The sequence below is a fragment of the Nanorana parkeri genome, unplaced genomic scaffold, assembly GCF_000935625.1.
Source record: "Nanorana parkeri isolate BGI_ZX_2015 unplaced genomic scaffold, ASM93562v1 scaffold890, whole genome shotgun sequence".
NCBI lineage: Eukaryota > Metazoa > Chordata > Amphibia > Anura > Dicroglossidae > Nanorana > Nanorana parkeri.
This window is the reverse complement of record NW_017307158.1, coordinates 502,696-523,828: the sequence shown is the minus strand read 5'-3', so window position 1 is coordinate 523,828 and position 21,133 is coordinate 502,696. Positions and strand designations below refer to the sequence as shown.

At 38.4% G+C, this 21,133-nt stretch overlaps 1 protein-coding gene across 1 annotated transcript in view; it reads right to left on the bottom strand.

Annotated features, from left to right (window-relative positions):
* Window positions 1–21,133, bottom strand: part of LOC108794737 (myosin-6-like) — a 78,649-nt gene that overhangs the window by 37,627 nt on the left and 19,889 nt on the right. The window contains exons 16-32 of the mRNA XM_018565830.1: window positions 20,733–20,865; window positions 19,754–19,818; window positions 17,639–17,726; window positions 16,585–16,702; window positions 16,114–16,237; window positions 13,968–14,104; window positions 13,136–13,391; window positions 11,767–12,009; window positions 11,476–11,652; window positions 11,147–11,292; window positions 10,333–10,423; window positions 9,170–9,559; window positions 7,905–8,031; window positions 5,962–6,080; window positions 4,108–4,304; window positions 3,343–3,692; window positions 1,785–1,909 (exon numbers count right to left, since the gene is read on the bottom strand). Of these exons, the coding sequence (XP_018421332.1) occupies window positions 1,785–1,909; window positions 3,343–3,692; window positions 4,108–4,304; window positions 5,962–6,080; window positions 7,905–8,031; window positions 9,170–9,559; window positions 10,333–10,423; window positions 11,147–11,292; window positions 11,476–11,652; window positions 11,767–12,009; window positions 13,136–13,391; window positions 13,968–14,104; window positions 16,114–16,237; window positions 16,585–16,702; window positions 17,639–17,726; window positions 19,754–19,818; window positions 20,733–20,865 (2,886 nt within the window). The remainder of the gene's footprint in view (window positions 1–1,784; window positions 1,910–3,342; window positions 3,693–4,107; window positions 4,305–5,961; window positions 6,081–7,904; window positions 8,032–9,169; window positions 9,560–10,332; window positions 10,424–11,146; window positions 11,293–11,475; window positions 11,653–11,766; window positions 12,010–13,135; window positions 13,392–13,967; window positions 14,105–16,113; window positions 16,238–16,584; window positions 16,703–17,638; window positions 17,727–19,753; window positions 19,819–20,732; window positions 20,866–21,133) is intronic.

The following is a 21,133-nucleotide window of genomic DNA, read 5'->3' as shown; positions in this document are numbered from 1 at the left end:
TGTGTTTATTTTATGTGTGCAGGGGGGCTTGGAATGTGGGGGGGGTGTATTATTTTATTTGTGCGGAGTGGGGAGTGTGATACTATTACATGTAGTTACAAAAACAATCACTATCCCTGGATACACAATTGTGTATCCAGGGATAGTGATTGATTCCTAACTGTAAGTAATCCTTTCACATATGATTACATGCAGTGTGTTTACAGGCATTTACATGCAGCAGCTGTCACCCGATCATTAACTTGAATGGGTAACAGTTGCCGCATGTAACATACATTAACACTGGTACTTTATATAGTAGCAGCCCCCACTGGACTACACAAATTTGTCTAGTGGCCCCCGACTAAATTGAGTTTGAGACCCCTGCTTTAGACTGAACATGCAAAATTGGTTTTGAAGCAAACCCACATATACCTCTTTAGTTCAAAATTTACAACAGAGGCATGCATGGTAACCTATTACAGTGTAGTGCAATTTAAAAAAGAGGTGCACTTTCAGTGTGATTTAGCTGCGGTAGGAAGCCCATTCAAATAAATGAGCTGCCTACCGCAGCACACCATAAGCGCACCCTGCAGCACATTGCAGAGGTGTGAATGAGGGATTACATCAGAATCTTGGTAGCCTAACAGCCCTCTAATGTAAACACACATTAGGTGCTGCTAGAGACCAACTAAAAAGAGTGTTTCTGGTAACCTGGGAACTTTGAGAATTAATTACTTAATTATACAAGCAGCTAGAGAGTTGACTAGGGGCTTGTTTTAAAGCTCATTTGCTGCTATTTAAGAACATGTAAACATTTAATATCCATAGTCTGGGCACATGTGCACAAAATAAAAAAAAGCGAGTAGGGGTGAAGTAGGTGGAAAACAGCTGATGCATGTTTCATGCCCTTTTCATGTACTTTATCAGAACTGTATGTTTTAGGTTTATAGAAACAGCATGCATTGGTTTGCATTGCATATAATATACCTATACTAGGTTTAGCATCGCTGTCTAAGCGTATCTGTTAAAGTGTATATAAACCCAAGACAAAAAAAATAGGGGGGGGTTTGCTGTTGTCCACAGAGAGAACTGTAAGCAACGACAACTGAAAACAGTACAGCAAATGTAGAGTGTACAGGAAGCTATTAGCTTGCAAGATTGCTGGCAGGATCAGCAGGTATTTTTTGCATTTTCAAATGGATAAAAAGTCTTAAAAGGTATATCTAACAGGTTAAAATGAAGGAAATAAGAGAAGTTGTAAGGTTTCATATATCATTTAAAAGGCATATTTGGAGTGTGTAATAAGTTAATTATCTTCTATCTGATCCTGCCATGAGCAGTCAAAGTCTAGGAATCAGTCAACCTGCCACACCAATGTGTTTGTAAAAGTTCTAGCCATAGCAGTTAGGCAGACTTCTCACCACTAAAGTCCCTGAGTCACATTAAAAACTACAGCATGATTCAGTTTGCCAGCCAAAAACGTAAATGTTACTTTTGTGTTATATAATTCTTGTTTTCCACATCATTTCATCATATTAGAAAAATGCATTCCTAAATTCATGTTAGGTAACCCACGATAGTATTGATCTAATCTAGTTTTGTCAGCTCCAGCTGTTACAATGAAGTTTCATATTCTTGGAATAGAAAAGATACAAACTACATTGACTCAAAAGCAATACTGTTGTCTTACTGTAGTGCCCCATCTAGTGGATTATGTGAGTTTATACAGCTATTGTAAGAAAGGTTTGACAGGTCTATAACAAAATCCGAAATACATGTATCAGATTATGTGTTTGTCTCACCTCCGCTTCTTCCAGAGCCATCTGTACATCTGACTTCTCCTGATCTACCTGTTTCTTCACTTTCTCTAATTCATGCAGGTTCTTGTTACCTTCACTGATCTGATCTGTCAGGTCTGAAATCTCCTCTGCAAAGAAATAATGTTAAGATATGTATTAAAATGAACGACCATCTCACATTTAAGATAGTGAAGAAAATGATACAAGACTACTTTCCTAATGCATACTACCCATTTGATGAGTTGTGCCTATGATCAAACCTCGGTTGCATATTACAGTTTTGCTCATCTTTCTGTTAGTTTGTCTTGACAATCTTATGCTGCAATTTTAGGTTTATCTCTGCAGCTTAAATCTCCCACTAGCTACCTAAACCTCCTTTAAAGTGATAGTAAAGTCAAAAGGTTTTTAAACTTTTTCAAAATTCTGTTGAAATCACTTACAATGGATGCTGCTTGTTGATGTTTAAACGTTTTAGTTTCCTGCAGAATCAGCTGGTCACCTGAGCATTGGCCCTGATATTCTAATTTAGGGTGGCTCCTTTCCCTTGCAGGGTTCTATAGAGCCACACTTGTGTGTAATAGTAAGCCGTGTGTCTCCACAAACACATAGGCACAGCAAGGCAATTCATTTCCCCCCGTCCAAGTTAGTAGCTGGACAGCTGCTGGAGACTATGATATCCCTTGTGAGCTTGTACTGGACAGGAAGTTCAGGGAAGCTGAGCTGAGAGAGTTGGTGCAAACTATTTGGAAACATGATGACTAAGTATTTGGGCAGAAATGTAAAGGCATACTTTGCTGGGCAATGTACCTATCAGGGTAAAAAAAAACTCAAGCAAAGGTGCCCTGCAAAGTGAAGAACTCTTTCTCACCTCTTCAGCAGACCATCACAAAAGGGTGAAGCGTTTGGAGAAGGCAGGAGACGTGAACAATGTAGGACAACATAGCTGATTTGGAAAGTAAACTGAATTGGAAACATTTTCCAAATCAGCTATGTTGTAGAAATCAAAGGATGGAAATATGGCACAAGGCAAGAGACATGGGAATCTTCAAATACTAAAGAGACTGACGGTGGCTGCAGGCCTGGAATAGAAAAAGGAGTGAGACATGGATGGCTGGAGAGGTGAGAATAAGAGTTCTACTTTTACAGGTCACCTTCTTTTGGATTTTTTATTAGAACCTGACAAGGTTGCTTTATTGTTTTATATCCATGTGTAAGGAGTGACACTCTTTTGAATGTGATAGGAGGAGCAAAACTCTAGAACAGAACTGTGAAATGCAGTGTTAAAGTGGAGGGTACAAGGGCTCTAAGAAGTAAGTTGCTGATTTGCATCACAATTAGCATCATACCAATCAATGTCATTTATTACAATGCTAACCTGATATATCCTTATAGGTCAGAAATATGTTGTGCATATATATACACATATATAATATAGATTTGATTAAAGCTTTCTGTTTCTCCTTAGACAGAAGTTCATTCTGTCTAAAACGGTATATCTTATCTTATAAAAATAAACCTATGCTTTAAATATCTTCTCTATGCTATCAAGCATGGTTGGTACCTTGCAGATTTTTGTTCTCCCTCTTCACAGTTTCCAAGATATCTAAGACTTCTTCATAGGCATTCTTCAACTTAAATAGCTCTGTACTAAGGCTGCGGGCCTCCTTTTGTGAAGCTTCCAGTTCAGCCTGGGCCTCCTCATACTTCTGTTTCCAGTCAGCTAGAATCTTGTCAAAGTTTCTCTGCCTCTTGTCCATGGCAGCGGCAGCAGCATTGGATTTCTCCAAATCAATCATTATGTCTTCCAGCTCACTCTGTAGACGATGCTTGGTCTTCTCCAGAGATGCACACTTGGCATTAGCTGCCTCAACTGCTTCTTCTGCCTCTTGGAGACGTATAGCTAGCTTTTTCCTATGGATAGAGACACAACAAGAGCATGAAATATACATACAAGCTCATTTTAAAAAATGCAGTAGCCTATAGCAATAAGATTACAGTTTTCTGTAGTGAGATCAAATGAGTTGTGGTCGGTTGCTACAGCTGACCACGTTTGATCCATAATCACTACAATTTTGTATTAAAAAAAGCCTGAACATATGCAAACTAATTCTATTTGCACTAATAAAGATGAAAGAGCAACTCCACTGAAAGTTGATGACTTAGTTGTAGAACTCAATAGTTTTATTTCCCCATTTGCTTCTGGAGATGTTGCTGGATTCTCTGCATATTCCGTTTGGAGACATGTTTCATTTCTTACACATAAATATATAAAGCCCAGCACTACAATAATTGTAACGACTGGTTCTGAAACAAAGTGGCAGCTTACTTTGCTTCCTCTAACTCTTCTGTCCTCTGAATGGCATCAGTTTCATATTTATTCCTCCACAAAGCCACTTCAGCATTGCACTTTGAAAGACACCTCTGGAGTTCTGACTTAGCTTCCTGCTCTTCATCAAACTGTTCACGGAGGAGGTCACAGTCATGTCTGGCAGACTGCAGTGCATGAGCCAGTGCATTTTTGGCCTAAGAAAATAAAAATTATACCATAAATGGAAAACAATAACATTATTTAGGGTAAAGTAGAATTAGGACTCTCAGTGGAAATAGAAAAGCTGGGAATCCTGCTAAAAGAAATTGATCAGATGTTGGATTTAATCTTATACTTTACTCTGGTAAACTGGTAAGCTCTGTCAGGTTGCCTGCTAGGGGCAACTACTCAACTTTTACTTTTAACAAGCAGAGGTGTGGGGGAGGGTTTTGTCAGCCAAGACTAGGATCACTGGGAGGAGCGAAACAGGTCTTATAGTGTATCAATATGGGGACAATGCGATTCATGGTTTAATCTGGATGTGCATTTTAACACTGCCTATTTGGGTGATTAGGTGCATGGAAAAGGACATTATCCCTGTGACAATGTATTTTTGAAGTTAGGATGAGGCAAACAAAGCATGGTACTCTTGTGAACATTGAAAGTCTTGTGAAATTGTTTGTCTTTGTTTGTAATGCTAACTACCATTGTTTTGGTTTCATTCATTTTAGAGCACCATGGGGACAAGGGGATGGGAGTCTGTTTACAACGCAAGGGGATACATGCTCATGAACCATTTATTAAGTGGATTAATAGTGAGTGTTTATATCTGGTTTTGAGAATAGAAATCAAGTGGAGTCAAGGGCCGCAGTGTTTTTACTAAGTATCTGTTATCTTGAATGTTATATTGTTCACATTATTCCAGAAACTCCATAGCAGTAGGTATTGCCAAAACATGTGTAGCATTCTACACTCATGTTGGCTGCATCTGTAGCATAGGGATGGTATGATGTGTAAGGCACATTTTGTTTAGGGTCCTTGGTGTATTGTACAATGGTGCAATAAACTTAAACCTACAGTCCTCAATTGTGTTCAAGATGTCTGTTCTAGGAAAAAGTTATTCTCCAGATATTTTTTCCCATTTTGAGAGATACGGAGGCATATAGTCTTGTGGTGGGTTGTTTATGGTGAGATATGATTTAGACAGGCTGCAGCTCAGAGAACCTGCCTGTTGACAGAGTTCCTCAGAAGGTCAAAAGGTGTGATCCTGTCAGAGGGGTTGGGTCTGCTATGTAGCCACATCAGGTAATGTCATACCATTGCCTTACAGAAGTGTAATTTTGGGTCTGCCATGGCTTGAGTTATTTGGATAGTGTTATATCCTCCTACCATTAAATAGTGTTCCAAACAGAACTTGATAGAATTTAATAAGGTTTTGAAGGCACAGTCGCGAATATCCAACAAAGTTTGGGTTATTTCCAAGGCACTTTTTTAATCTGTTAAGTCATATAAACATTCTAAATTCTTATTATACCACTTATGACCTTTAATTACAGTGAATAAATCTTATTTCCTCAAACTGTATTCTAGCAATTCAAAACTGTAGATGATTATACAGATTGAGTTACAGGTTTAGTTTACTGGAATAGACTCACAGCACCATTCTAAACACAACAGGAACCATTCTTCTTATGAGAAATAATTTTTTGTTTTGTTTTATGTCCAGATTATTTTAATAATGACATAACTGGTATTGCAATATAAAAACAGTGTTGTTGATTTTGCGATCAAACAAACATAAACATGTTACTTAGAGATGTAATTTATTTTAAGGTTAAAGCTGATGGATATAAATAACTATGCATGGATTACCTTTGTTTCTTCCTCCAGTTGTCTCCTCAGGTCCTCAATTTGTTGAGTAAAAGAAGACTTCCCTCTTGATAACTGACTTATTAATGATTCTTTCTCTTCAAGAAGCCTTGAAAATTCACCTGTAAGGTAGAATTCCAAAGAATTAGATAATTTTTCTTCCATGATAAGAAGCACACCGCATTACATAGAATTGTGGAGCTTAGTCCAAATAACTAGTAAAGAACAAGTGAGGCACATTATGAACCAGTGAAAGGAATGTCTTTTTGAAAGAAGCAGTGGCTGGAAGATAGACTCTCACAGCCTGCACCACATCTAGACAATAGAAAAAAAATGCTTTTGGTGAACTTGAGTCAGACAGAGAGACATAAGAACAATCTCCTGGTTGAGGTGAAAGGCAGAAAATACCTTAGGCAAGAAGTCCTAAGCCTCAACAGCACCTTGTCACTATGCAAACCCAGAAAGTATTATTTGCAGGATAAGGGCACTAGTGCAGACACTTGCCTCACAGAGGTGATGGCTACAAAGAAAATCACCTTGTGGGTGAAAACAAAGAAAAGAATATCTCTAATGGGTTTAAATGGCGGTTTCTGAAGTGCAAGGAGAATCAGATTCAGATCTTACAAAGCCACAGGGGAACGAACAGGGGGCGCTACATGGGAGACTCCCTGTACAAAGGTCTTAATCAAAAATTGAGAGGCCAAGGGTCTCTAAAACAATTCAGACAGAGCAAAAATCTGACCTTTGATGGTGTCGAGAGCCAAACGCTGATCCGGAGTCAGTTGTAGGAAGAAATTCCTAGGTTGAAAGTCCTGAGACTCACACCAAATAAAGTTCCTAACTTTTAACATCATAGGAATCACTAATTCACAGATGCCCCCTGCCTCTCAGAACCTGAGTGCCAACATCCATGCCATTAAAGCCCAGCAACCATGATGATCCTGATGATCTGGTAGAGCCCATGGAGCGTCTGCCAGTAATCCAACTTGAAATACCAAATCCGTCTCCAGTCTAGAGTCTTAAGAGACTAGAGATTGGTGAAGCAATCCCAGCAGCTTTTGACCTGAAAACCCATTCCACTGGTAACTTTTACCAGAATGGAGCCTGGAAAATACCCTACATGGAACCCAATGCTCAAAAGTCACTTACAGGCTAGCCGAGCAATGTCTAGCCCAGTGGGATGCAGACGCAGCACTCCAGACATTAGGCTATGCTGGATAGCTGCGACTGGAAAGACTAGCTATAGCAGCAGTTAATAATTAATAATAATAATTTTGATTGAAGAAGAAAAGATGCTAGGAAAAATAGATTCGTTTTTTTTACACAGCAGAACTGAAGAAAATATGTCCATCCTCCTACACCAAAAAAAAAAAAAACTGAGGCATGCTGGTGGTAGGAGGGGCTATCCTACATTTGTTTTTGTTTGTTTTTCATTTGTTTTTGTAGGCGACAGTATAACCCAAAGGGTTAATGGATGAGAATGGACATTCTTTTTGCTGTTGCTTCTTCAAAGGAGGAGCCTTGTAATCCAAGTATTAAAAAGTTACACCAAATAAATCTTGGCATGAATATATTTATAAGAGAGACTCATTCTAGTTTCTTAAGTCTCATTTATAACATAATGAATACTATACACCGATTTCTGTGTTTTACACATTGTAATGTAGCTGGCAATCTGAATATCCCTTCCCCATTTCAATCAATATTATAGCAGTTCTTTGAAACTGTTGGTGTTTTCTCTGAGGTCTACAAATATCTTCTTTGCACGTTTAGTATTTATGTTATTATAGGCAGCAGGAGGTCAAGGCCCTGATTGGCTGATTGGATTTAGCAGTGTGCAGTAAGAAGTTTAAGTGTAGGTAAAATTGTTAGTGCAATATCTTGTCTATTGGCTTTTAAAGTTATTTATACAATACTAATAAACAGTCAGAACAAAGTTTTCCAACCATTTTCAGTCTGAAGTCTGCCTTTCTGAGTGGTGAGTTCATTCGTTTGACGGGTCGTCTCATCCAGCTTGGCCTTTGTTTCATTAAGCTGGTCTTCATATGTGCGGCACAGTTTTTCAGATATGGCCTGTATCAAATATATAATAGTCCTTGGTATCATAAAAATATTAACTGTAGGGGTTTGTGGTTATTGTACTATATACCATAATAGCACTTGGTTAAGTAACACATAATCAATGCTATGCATATTATCGTGGCTGACAGCAAAGACCACTCTGAAACATACCATTGACAAGACAGCCCTAATCTTCAATAATCTGCTATATTATTACTTTTTATGATCAGAGTTTATTATTGTAAAATAATATTTAGGAGACTGGATAGATACAACTTGTCCAAACCCCAAATCTTTTTACTATTTTCTAAATACTCCATACAGGTCCACATAACCTCCAACCCTCTAGATGTTTTTATTCATTTAGTCTAAAAGCTGGGTCTTGCTGAAAGATACATTTAAGCACAAATCCGCCTAAATTAGCTATACTGTTATTTAACCATTAGTAAAAAACATAATGTGAGCCCTACTAAATTGACTATTGATGTACATCATGTATAACCAATAAATTTACATCCTGGAACTTTTAAACAACCAGAGCTACCCTTCTGACCTCCTTTTGAGAAAGATGATTTCCCAAATATTATAACTACTGACCTTCAGCTTTCCAGGAAGCAGAACAACAGCTGAGAGCTGTTAGAGCAGAACATTTGTTCTGTGATATACTCTTAAAACTAAACCCATTTAATAGATCCTGACAGGAATGGGAAAGGACTGTCATTAGACTCTGATGGAAGCAAACCTTACTTATGTGTTGCATACCAGTTCTGGGGCAGTACTTCCCTGAAGTAGTATGTCCAATATCATTTATTAGATAATATAATGAATATTATAGCATAATGTAATGTCATCAAATCAGAGGTCAGTGGGAGGAACCACTGAGCGCAGTGGGGAACACAGGAGATTGACACTCCTCAAAGCTTTGCTTTTTAAAGAAATGTCAGGGGATGATTTTTCTACATTAGAGCGCTGTTTGGCAGAGTAGGGAGTGGGAAGAGTGAGTATTTACTCTCTACTTTGCAGGGAGCTCTTCTATTTGACCTTTAATTAGTGACAGAGTTGCCTTAAAGTGTATTTTAGATTTTATCAGTTTCAACTAAACCATCCAATATAGAGTGGTATACCATGGGTGCTGCTAAATTTTACCTACCTTAGATTTGGCTAGCTGCTCCATGTTGGAAGCCAAATCATCTGCTTCCAGTTTGAGTTCACTCTTCTCTTTCTCCAGCTTTTGCTTGACTCTCTGGAGATTATCAATTTGCTCTCCAAGTTCTGAAACAGTGTCTGCATGCTTCTTCCGGAGAGCAGCTGCTGTGGCCTCATGATGTAAAGTGGCTTCTTCTAGGTCCCTGCGCAGCTTCAGGTACTCTGCCTCCCTTTTCTTGTTCATCTCCAGTTGTGCAGATGTTGCTCCCCCAGCCTCTTCTAGCCTCTCACTTAATTCTTCCAACTCTCTGGAGAGATCTGACCTCTGCTTTTCTACTTTGGCTCGTGCTGCTCGCTCAGCTTCCAGTTCCTCTTCTAACTCTTCTATACGAGCCTAAAGGGTAATATAACAAATATTGTAGGTAAATGACAAGAGCACTATGAGGCTTATTTATTAAAAAGATTGCAAGCCTGTGTAATGAAGCAAAACCCACTCACCACAAGAAACACAAACAATTATGAAACTAGTCCAGCTTGGGATGACAAAATGTTAGTGGTCTGGTAATGCACACATCTTGATTGTATGTTAACTGTAGTGCTGACCTCGCCATAAAAAAATGGAAGTTCCTTGGCTGTCATGCTTATGCTTTGGTTTCATTGTTTTCTGGGTAACTATTCTTGCATATAGAGATAAGGAATCCTACTTCTCTCTGACTCATTTGCTGCATGCTTTCTTCATGTCTGTAACCCAGAAAAACTGAATCCAGACACAGCAAAGCAACTAGCATATGCAGAAGCAGACTGGCACTTGTGATCTACATTGTTACAGATGTACTTTATAAAAAGACCTTTTCTGAATTTTATGAATATGAGGTGTCCCATATATGCAGTTTAATCATTCTACAGTCATAATTTATTCTAAAATACTGTAATCAGTGTTGGTGTTATATAAAGTCAATGTAAATCACTACTAAATATCTGCAGAGTATTGGTTGTGGATAATATACATACACATGGAATAATGGAATTTGTCAAACACTGCATTCTACAGAGTTGTAATGTTTTTAACACATACAGGTAGGGTGTTAGTGTGTTAAGGTGTATGCATATGTGGCTTCCATAAAAAAAGAAAAAGAAACAGTTAGGCTAACATTTTGGTTTTCTTACTTGAAGTTCTTTTATTTTCTTCTGGAGCTGGGCAATGATAGCTTGCTCATCTTCCAGTTTGGATGTCAACTGATTGACCTCAAATTCTTTCCTTAGAGATGCGAAAAACAAAGGTAATTGTAAATATACAAATAGTACGGCTGCTATCACTTGAATGCAATGAAATTTCATGGTACTTAATTGTATTTGCATCAACAACCGATAATTTAATTTAGTATAATACAAAATGTTGCTGTCATCCATCCAGCAAACACACTATTGCCTGTTAGGCCTGGTGCACACTTAGACGTAGTTTTTGCTTGTTTGTACGCGTTAGGCGTACGGGTATTTGCACGTTTATGCGTGTTTTGACTGGCAGCTTAAGAAACAATGCGGGCAATGGCCGAACGTGCGTACAAATGTGCAAAAACAGGCACAAAAATGTGCAACATGCTATTGCCGCACATTTCCTGGCATTTACATTGAAATCTATGGGGGAAAAATGTGCTTAAAACTGCCAAAAGAAGATCATGTACTTTTTTATGAGTTTGGCATTTTCCTGCTGGGGCCATTGAAAATCATGGGATTTCTTGTGTTGGGCGTTTAAATGCTTTTCCAACTGTTCTAAAACACCTAGTTGTGAACCAGGCCTTATGGTCAACAGATGCCTTCTTACTAGCAATTTGTTATGCATCAATAGCTCTTGTCTCTAAAGGAAACATTCACCATGAAAACCAACAGCACACAACTGATGAATCAATTGCTGCACCTATGGAAAGTAATGTTTTATTGATTTTGCATTGAAAGAAACATTTATGCAACATTATAGAATTACTTCTTTAATTTCTCATCCATCTGTTGCTTATCATTTTCTGCATCCATCAGACTCTCTTGTGTCAACTTCAGATCCCCCTCCAATTTCCGTTTCACTCTTTCTAGATCCATTCTAACTTTCTTTTCTTGCTCTAATGAACCTTCAAGCTAAAATACATAAAGTTTCAGTATTCACATCAATACAATATCATGTATTATATATAGGTAAAACTTCCCATGATGGCCCCTGGTATAATGTAATTTAAAACAGTAAACAATTTTATATATAAACATATTTAGTAAATCCGAGAGTGTTACAAACATTTGGGTAAAATCTTAGCTTGGCCTTACATCATCTACTTGCTGTTCCAGCTTAATTTTCATTTTAGTCAGGGTGTTGACTTTGTCTTCTTCAGCCTGAAGGTCGTCCAGAGTTTGCTGATGTGCCTCCTGTAGAGCTTTTTTCTCTTTAGTTAGTTTAGTTATGGTTTCATCGAGAGTTGCCATTTCTTCAGTCAGGTTTTTGACCTAAGTTGATGATGATAAAACAGGTATATTCATTCAGCAGTTTTATATATAATGTAAACAAGTCTACCTTTACTGCAGCTGCCATCACATTTTAATGTTGATTAAGACTCGAACCTTATTTTCAGTTGCATGTTTCTCTTTTTCTGCTTTTGCCAATGTTATTTCCAGGTCATCAATATCTTTCTTGAGTTCAGAGCACTCATCTTCCAGTTTCCTTTTCTTAGCAGTGATCTCTGAGTTCATTTCTTCTTCATCCTCTATGCGTTCTGTGAGATCTTTTATTTTCGACTCCATTTGTATCTTTGTTTTAATCAGTAGATCACATCTTTCCTCAGCATCAGCCAGTGTATCTTGCTCCTACAATAAAGTTTACATACAAAATTAATAGATCAGTGTACAGTGTTTGCCCTATAATGTATCTGTGACAAAATAAGTATTTTTTGTAATTTTTTAAAATATTCGAAGCTGATATGTAAAGATGATGTCTACTACATTTGTATTTATTTATTCATTTATTTTAAGTAAATGTATCAAAACCTTAAGTTTTCTCTTCTGTTGCTATCTCCATGTGGAGATTTTCTTTTACTGCCCCAGTGATAGGTACCACATGGACAAAAGGAAGTGAGGAAAAATCTCCACAACTTAGACCGGGTTCACACCTAGGCGGCATCGTTTTTGCACGTTTGTGCGTGAGTGTTCAGCGTGCAGTTATTTGCACATTTATGCGTGTTTTGCACATTTTGATACCCGTTTGTACGCGCGTACATGAAGATGTGAGTATTCACTGGCAGCTTATGAAACATTGCGGGCAGTGTACAAACGCTTAAAAAACACACGGAAACTGTGCAACATGGTTCTGCGGCTCGTTTTTAGGTGTTTCCCTTGAAGTCTATGGGCCAAAAATGCACTGTTAACTGCCCAAAGAAGCTCATGTACCTTTTTGGGCATTTGGCGTTTTGCTGCTCAGGTGTGAATAGGGGCCATTGAAAATCATGGGATTTCTTATGTTGGGCATTTAAAAGCGCTTTTCCAACTGCTCAGAAACGCCTAGGTGTGAACCAGGCTTTAGACACACAGCAATAAGAAAAAAAGAAAAAAATAACAACTCACAGCGCTTCCAACTCTTCCTCAATGTGAACAATTTTGTACTAGAGTCAATGTACTAAATATTTTTACCATTAGTTATAATTTAGTGATGCTAACAGGTAGGATGGGTTTGAGCACCGTTATTTCTTCAATGTTACTGAAGCATTAAGTAAAAACCTGCAAAAGCTCAAAGAAGCAACTGTTGACAGAGAGGCCAGATTTTCCAAAATAAGGTCAGGAACAGATTAACCCTAGAACAACTAGCTAAGCCCAAAGCCCACCATCAGCAATACATACACAGAAGCATCACCAAAGCTGTATCAGAGAGACTTGAATAATTTTGCATTGCCTTGTATCTTCTCGCACACTTAATATACTATAATGTATGGTTCCTCACCGCTTGGAGCTGAAGAGTGAGATCATTTTTCTCCTGCACTAAAGAGACTTGCTTCTCCTCAAGTTCTTTCCTCCTGGCCTCAGATTTTTCAAGTGCTTCTTTGAGTTTAAGGAACTCATCTTTCATGTTGGCCATTTCCTTTTCAGTCTCAGCAGACTTCAACAAAGGCTTGATCTTGAAGTAAAGCTTCATCCAAGGCCAGTTTTTCACAGCCATAAAAGCACGAATATTCCACTGAATAACTAGCAAGGCATCCCTATTAGAGAGAAGAAAAATATACTTTGCATGCATTTTCATCATGGACTCATAATAATTATTAATTACAGCCTAATATGTACAGTAATAACATTATGGAAATTATAAACTGACAGTCCATGTGGACACATAGCTTATGGCTAATTGACTTTAAATAAACAGAAAGCAAAATGTATATTTGACTCTGGTCCCTATGTGGTTCCAATGTGTACACTTTCTGCATTGTGTAGAGACAGTAAAAGCCATGCTATAGGATAATCAGAACACGTTTATGCATATATCATGGGTAGTACCTGGCAGACGTTTCCAAAAGAGTAATGGATGAAGCTTATAAAAGAAGAACTATTTTATACCATGCATTAAATCAGTGTACCTACTAGTGTCTGACAGTAAACCAAGCACTGGGGGAATGATGGATACTTGATCCAAGGTCTGGCCCTGCTCATCTTCTCTAATGCGAAAATTATAAATGTATCTAAATTAATCTAATATAGCTACTAAGAAGAAAATATAAACCTCTGTTTTTAGATTTCTTAGGAAACAGACAAAAGCTCTGCAAGGTTTCAATGCACATTACCTTCTGTCCAAAATCTTTTGGAATTCAATTCTCATTAGTTTTCCTCGGACTTTTGCTTGGATTAATGTTAGAATCTTAGCTAATCTTTCATCTCGCATTTCTTCAAGACTTCCAAGCAAACCAGCTTTGAAAAACACCTACAGCATATATAACCACTTGTTATGTACACAGTTTTCCAATATAGCCATATGCTATGATAACGATTTATTGAGCACAATTTACCACACTGTAAAATGAGTTGAAGTGCATTGTACAATAGTAAAATTAACAAAACCACTCAATATATGTGTAGAGGAATGTGAAAAACATTGCTTTATTTCCTATTGATTGGATCTTTCATTGCAAGTTACCTGACTTTGCTCTTTAGTAAATTGAGCTTAGTCTCAACAGTTTCTACTGTCAAATAAGAAAATAACTTTGTCTTGCACTGTACTAGCAAAACCTAAAATATTAAGTAAATCAGAATACCCAGCTTCCTTCCATCCCCATTAGCTCTCAAACCCATACTTGTTACTTGCTAATTTATTAGATTTTACTGCTACAGTACTGGGGCAATATTCATGTAATAGGATAATAAGATGACTCTCATATTAAACAGTTGTATTGTATCAGCAGACCAAATGGCTTCCTATGTGACTAGACAGAAAAAGGTCTTAATGATCTACAACACTACATGGCTAGTTGTAACAGAGGACAGCTCTGTTTTATTACAAAATAAAAACACAATATTGGGCTTGGACTCCCGTGCTGGTTTAGCATCCCCCCAATCACCATTGGAGCACCCCTGCGGCCTAAAATACATTTATGCATACCTTTTTTTTTTTCAAGTGTCTTCAGTCTGGTGACATCACAAGTCCTCTTCACCATCTTCTTTCTCCTACGGTGGGTGGGTCTTAAATGCTTCAGAGAGATGCCCCTCTCTCTGCAGCACTTTCCTTTGTGCCCATGGCGGGGGGAAGGGGAGATTCAGTCCCTTGATGCACTGGGCTCACACGAAGTGGGTTGGATGACGCTGAGCATCATTCAACCCACAAGTGGACCTGCGCTGGTTTGGTGACCAAGTGACTCTGTGGAGGACAACGCTGGAGATCAGGTGAGTATGGCAGCCAGAGCTGCTTTTTTATTTTTAAAAGCTGCTGGAAAATAAATGTTTGTGGTTTTTGTCCAAACTAGAATTGATCTTTAAGTACTTAAAGCGTAGGCTTAAGTAGCTTTTAGTACTATCAGCAATATTAACACATAAGTTAGAATCACCTCTAATTTGTACCGTGTATCATACAACAATAACAAAGTGCAGAAAAAAAATGTTCATTGGGTGAAAGTCACTCAACTTCAGTTGTGCTGAAATCAGAACTCAGAGGTCAGAGGTCAAAATTGAAAAAATAAATCCGCAGTGTGGATCCAAGTAAGTCTTAAAAGGTTTATGTTTATGCCACTTAACTTATTTATTGAAGTTGTAAGTATAGTGAGAGCTGCTATGAGGTCTGCATCTCTCATACACTTAAGTTGTTTGTACAATCCTCTCACTCTCCTTGCCCATCCACTGGATGCTTCAGACTCTGTGAATGGTGCACAGAATGCTTTGGATTCTGTGAACCATTCACATAATTCAAAGGGTAATGTGAATGGACAAGAGGAGTGTGGAGGGACAAAAAAACTACAGTGTGGTTTCAATGTATGAGAGCCGCGGCACCAGACGTATAGTGAGAGCTATACTGTCTGGCTTGAATGAATGTGTAAATATTATAGTAATGGCAAACATACTTATCGTGGCATACACTGGGCATACACGGTGGCCAAATCGATGACTGTTTTCGCCCGCAGTGATGAAAAAAAATTAAAGAGCAGGATTTCGATCTTGAACAAACTAAATTTTAACTGCGAGTGTGTTTTTTGTTTGGGAAACTCCATTTATTCCAAAATCGGATGTTAAAATCAAACAAAATTTTAAAGAACATTCATTAAGTCTCTGATAGCATTATGGAATATACTGACATGAGTTTTCAAACCATGTATACCCATCTTAAGACCACCTTTATATACACTGCAGATTTTAGAATAAACATTTTGCCTGGGGTTCTGCTTTGAGTTGACATTTGCTGTCTAGTTTAACACTCTAGTCTTTAGGAACCTGAAGTTTTCTTACCTTTGTGTGGCCGAAACGATACTGACTGTGATCAATGTCCAAAGTCCCCAAAAGTTTTTCAGATGCTTTTCTGCTGTCTACAAACTTGTCCTCTGGAATAGCACCAGGATTCAGTATACGATATCTACAAAAGATCCACATAAGATGTACTATGGTTTAAATGTTATTAACTACCATGCTGTACAATCACTGTTTTCAATGAGCCCAGCTCATAGGTATGTGCCTTAATATAAAGATCATGAGCCTGGCTTTTTTAATCTCCTAATTGATGTAACTATTTAGCTAAAAAATTATGTCGGAGATCTTTTTAGACCATAACACTGAGGAGTCATAAACAAATATCCTATTGAGGCCAATGGGTATATTTAAATGGCAATAGTTATTCACAGTCCTCATATGTGGTTTACACCATTATTATAAATATTAGTAGCACTTGCTAAAATAAGAAATTTCATGTAACTTTTTTGCTACCTCTGTTTGAAGTCAGCATACAGAACCCTGTTTGGAAAGCCTTTGCGACAGATGCGAATTCCCTCCAGGACACCATTACAACGCAGCTGGTGAAGAACCAGAAAAGGGTCCATTGCACCTGGTTGTAAGCAAATGCATAAACACACACATGTAAAGCTGTAGTACTTATTAAAAAATGTGTTGCTAAAATAACCATAGATTTTGCTCAGCTTCTCCAAATGCGATTAAGCAATGGGCAACAACTAAGAAGATCTGAGCAAGGTAGGGGCACCTGCTTGATCATTTACACTGCAATGGGTGATTCCACTTTTTTTGGTAAATTTATAGTAATTCTAAACAGTTGCATAGCCAGCACTCCCACACACTGGATAATGACTGCCCTGCTATGTTTGGACCTTCCCTGGCTGGTACCTCACAAAACAAGGCAGGCATTAGTTCAGGCAGACACGACTAGCATCTACAGCTCTAGGACAGAGAGTTTTAAAGATAACAGAACAATATATTCATCATTATGTTGCATCATTACAAGACCCTTGAGTGCCTCTTCCACTGGACTATAGATGACTTCGTTGGGCCGCCTCGTGACTCCACGAGATGTTTTGAAAGGTGATGCGAGGAATCTGGCAGTGCACTGTTGCCCTTCTGTTGTCTTGTACCAGTCCTGCCACTCTCCGTTCTGCACTAACATTGACTAGTCGCTGACGGCCACAAGTCACACGTTCAGACCAAGATTTTCGTCTGACAGTCCAGTCTTTAAACACTTTAACAACAGCTGCTCTTGAACATTTAACGAATTCTGATTTTTTGCCGATACTCGCTCCATGGCTCTGAGCGCAAACAATCATCCCACGTTCAAAGGCTGTTAAATCGCGTTGTTTACCCATATATTCAGAAAAAAATTCCCTATTTATAATGGTCTGGCCCTCTAGCAACTTCAGCGCAAAATTATAGCTAATTTGCCTACAAACGTCAGGTGGTCATAATAATCTGGCCACTCAGTGTATATAATCTTCATTTTGGTATAGACCTGAGAACTTAACATCAGAAGCTTTACCTGGCGTCTTTGATTCATTGGGAATGATGCAACGCACAAAGTGAGGGGATGTTGACTTAAGATTTGTCATCAGTTTGTTAAGATTTTCCTAAAATAAAGCAGAAGTTTAGTAAAGACAAACAAGCAACGGGCTGCCAATGTATTTAATCATTTACATTTCCAGTAATTAGTGGAATAATTACTGTACATTGTCCATTCCAATATCAGAATAATTGATCACAATTTATATTATCAGTTAGCTTATATGAAAATCAGAACAACACTCCTGAACTTACAAACATGCTAGTAAAAGACCTAATCCTTATAAAGTAACACAGAATTATTTTTATGTTAACTTAAAATGTTGAGCTCCTCTTACTTATGGTAGGTGTTACTAGTGTGCAGATTCATTGTCTTTAACAGCATGGGGTGGGTGTTATGAAGCAAGATGTGAACCTCATCTAGAGGCTGCTCTCTGAGGAAAAAAATCATCACCTTGCTATTGGGCAAGTATAACAAATGGATGTTCTTTAAGAATAGAGGCTAGAGTTTTTGTCTTAGATCACCCCTTCCACCCCACAGCATCTAAGCTCCACTGCTTTTCTCGTGTATTTCGTATAGGCAGGTATCACCTATCAAATATCCTACTGCTCACTTTGAAACCACTGGTGTGAGTTTATAGTTTGTGAGAGGAAATGAAACATTGCCTCCGATGAGTCACATAAAATCACCAGAAAGCCTGTATTGTATGTGTGCCTACGGGACTGCCATCAAAATGGACTTATGCTTTAAAGGAGAACTATGAGGTGAGTGCTTTTCACTCACCTCATAGTTCTAGCTGACCTGTGACAATGAGACTGTCACAGGTCGGCTCAGTAGATCGGGAAGTGAGCGAACACATACCGGCGTTTGCTCACCTCTCGATCCTGTCACAGCTCTCTGCCATGACAGGGAAGGGGCTGGATTCCCCCCTCCCCGCTCCGATCCTCCAGCGCTGACTGGCGGATCAGACGGGGGAGGGGGGGGGTACAGCTGGCTCTGCCTCTAAATAGGCAGAGCCAGCTGTCACTCACGCAGCTGGGCGGATCCAGACATAATTGTCGGGATCCGCTTCAGCTGCGGCGTCTCAGTATACCGCGAGCAGTAGCTCGCGGTATACTGTGGGGTCTCAGTATACCATAAGCTGTAGCTCGCGGTATACTGAGCTTAGGGTGACGGGAAGATGCTAGTTTGTGTCCTCCCATTACCCTAAGGAGAACTATGGGGAAAAGCCTTAACCCCATAGTTCTCCTTTAAGTATGGCTTTAAAAGTATTTTAAAATTGCTGCTCACCCTTTGAAGTGCTTCATACTTAAAATTCCTGCATTGCTTCCCTGTTAAGGAGGGAGCTGTGGAAAGTTATGTTTACTCTAATTAACCCCATCCGTACTGTGCTGACAGATTCCATTATCAGTTGTAAACTAGATTTGACCACACTCTGCCCTAGCAAATGGTTAAAGACTTAGAAGCACTGTATGGTAATCAGAAGAAGCTCAGTCTGAAAGTGAAAGTGGAGGGTCAAACAGGAGGAGTAACTTGGAATCTGCACAAAGACTTTCACTAATGAAACATTTAAAAGGTAAGAAATATATTTTAAAAAGTATTCTTAGACATGTTGTGTAAATGGGAACATATAACAAACATATGGTGGTGTTTTCTCAAACTTGACTGCAAAAGTGGAACTACAATTTAAGACAGTGAGTATCTAAATCTGGCTTTACACCAGTAGAATTTTGTTTTTAAAAAAAATGTGTTTTCGGAACGTTCGTTCAATTTTCTAACAGTTAATAGGGTCAAATCTACAATCATTTTTGACAGCAGTGATGAAATAAAATCAAAGGAACAGAATGAAACACCTTGAATAAATAAAATTCTAACCGTGAATGTGGTTTTCATATAAAAAACTCCATCCATTCCAAAATTTTATGTTAAAATGAAAAAAAAAAAATTTAAAAAGAGATCTGTCAAGTCTCTAATGACATTATCGAATGTTATGACAAGATTTTTCATATGAACGTTCTATTTAAAAAAATCTACCAGTGTAGGTCAATTTGCCTATAAGATTCCAACATAAAGTAGATTAAGAACAAATCTTACTTTGTGCATAGATGACACGGTTTGGAAAGAAGCTCCTTTCTTGCGTTTCTTTTCCCCAGATTGGTCTGTTGTAATGGAGATAAGAAACACAGAGAGATCCATTGTCTCATTTTATACTTAGTTTACTGACACATAGCTAAATCATAACCTGCTCATGCAGAGATGGATATTTTGCCAATCAGCGAACAGCACTTTTTTTACATAGAGAAGTAAATCCAAACCTGTTTTTTTTTTTTTTTTTTAAATTAGTTAGTAAATGTACTCCTGTGACCCAAAGTCAGCAGACAGCAGGCTAAGGGCTGCTATCAGCTGACAGCGCAGAGCCATGCCGCAGGCGGGAAGGATGCTGCCAATATTGTTTGGATCCACCCCGGCTGCTTAAGTGACAGCTGGCTTGGCCTCTCCAGAAGCGCACCCTCCTTTGTCTGTCCCTTCAATGAGCATTGGAGAAACCAGGGAGGGGGGAAACCCTGTGGGGAGCAGGGACTGACAGTTACTGATCACTGCTGGGATAAGAGACTGAGAACTGACTAATAAGCAGCTACATGATTACTCAGCTCTCAGTATAGAACCGGCATGGGACAGCTGCAGTGTCCCACAGTAGCTCTAAGCAGTAGGGAAAGTATGTTTTTCTGGCCCCACACTTCACCTTTAAACAACTATTGAGCAGTAGTGGCATTCATGAATCCTATGTTAATTAATTATTCTCTTTCTACAGTATTTAACTGCATAACAAACATTTTCTAGCATGACAATACCTGCAACTAGAACTGATTTTCATACCTCTGTGCCTATCACTGCTCATTCCTTAACCCAAAGCTACCCAATTACCTCAACAAATCTGTAAAAATCGAACATGATAAGGCCAACAATACTCACGCATTATATTTTTACTCATATTTTAAACAGCCGATAGAAATCAGATAAACCCTTTATTATATTGATGATGATTCTATGGACAAAATAAGCCTTTACATACCACTGTCTGCACTGATATATTTTTCAAATAAAGAAGCTAGAAGTTTGTTGGATGACTTCTGAAAGAGTCCCACTACAGTTTCATTAAGTGGATCTTTGTTCTTCTCCAGCCAGCCCATAATATTATACGGAACCTATAAGTACATAGAGAATACCAAAAGATGCTTAGATTTTGCAGGGTATAGAACCATTTACATGAGCAACCCACTCAACCACAGAATACTTAATATTAAGGTGTATCTAAACCCAAGAACAAATATGTAATATATCTCAGCTTACCGGCCCTTAGATGTGGTGGCTGCATCCGTTTACTTTTTCAAATTTGTTTTACTTACCTGGTGGTCCAGCCAGTAATACACTTTCTATCCTAGTGTGACAACTCTCACTCACTGCACTGTGTCT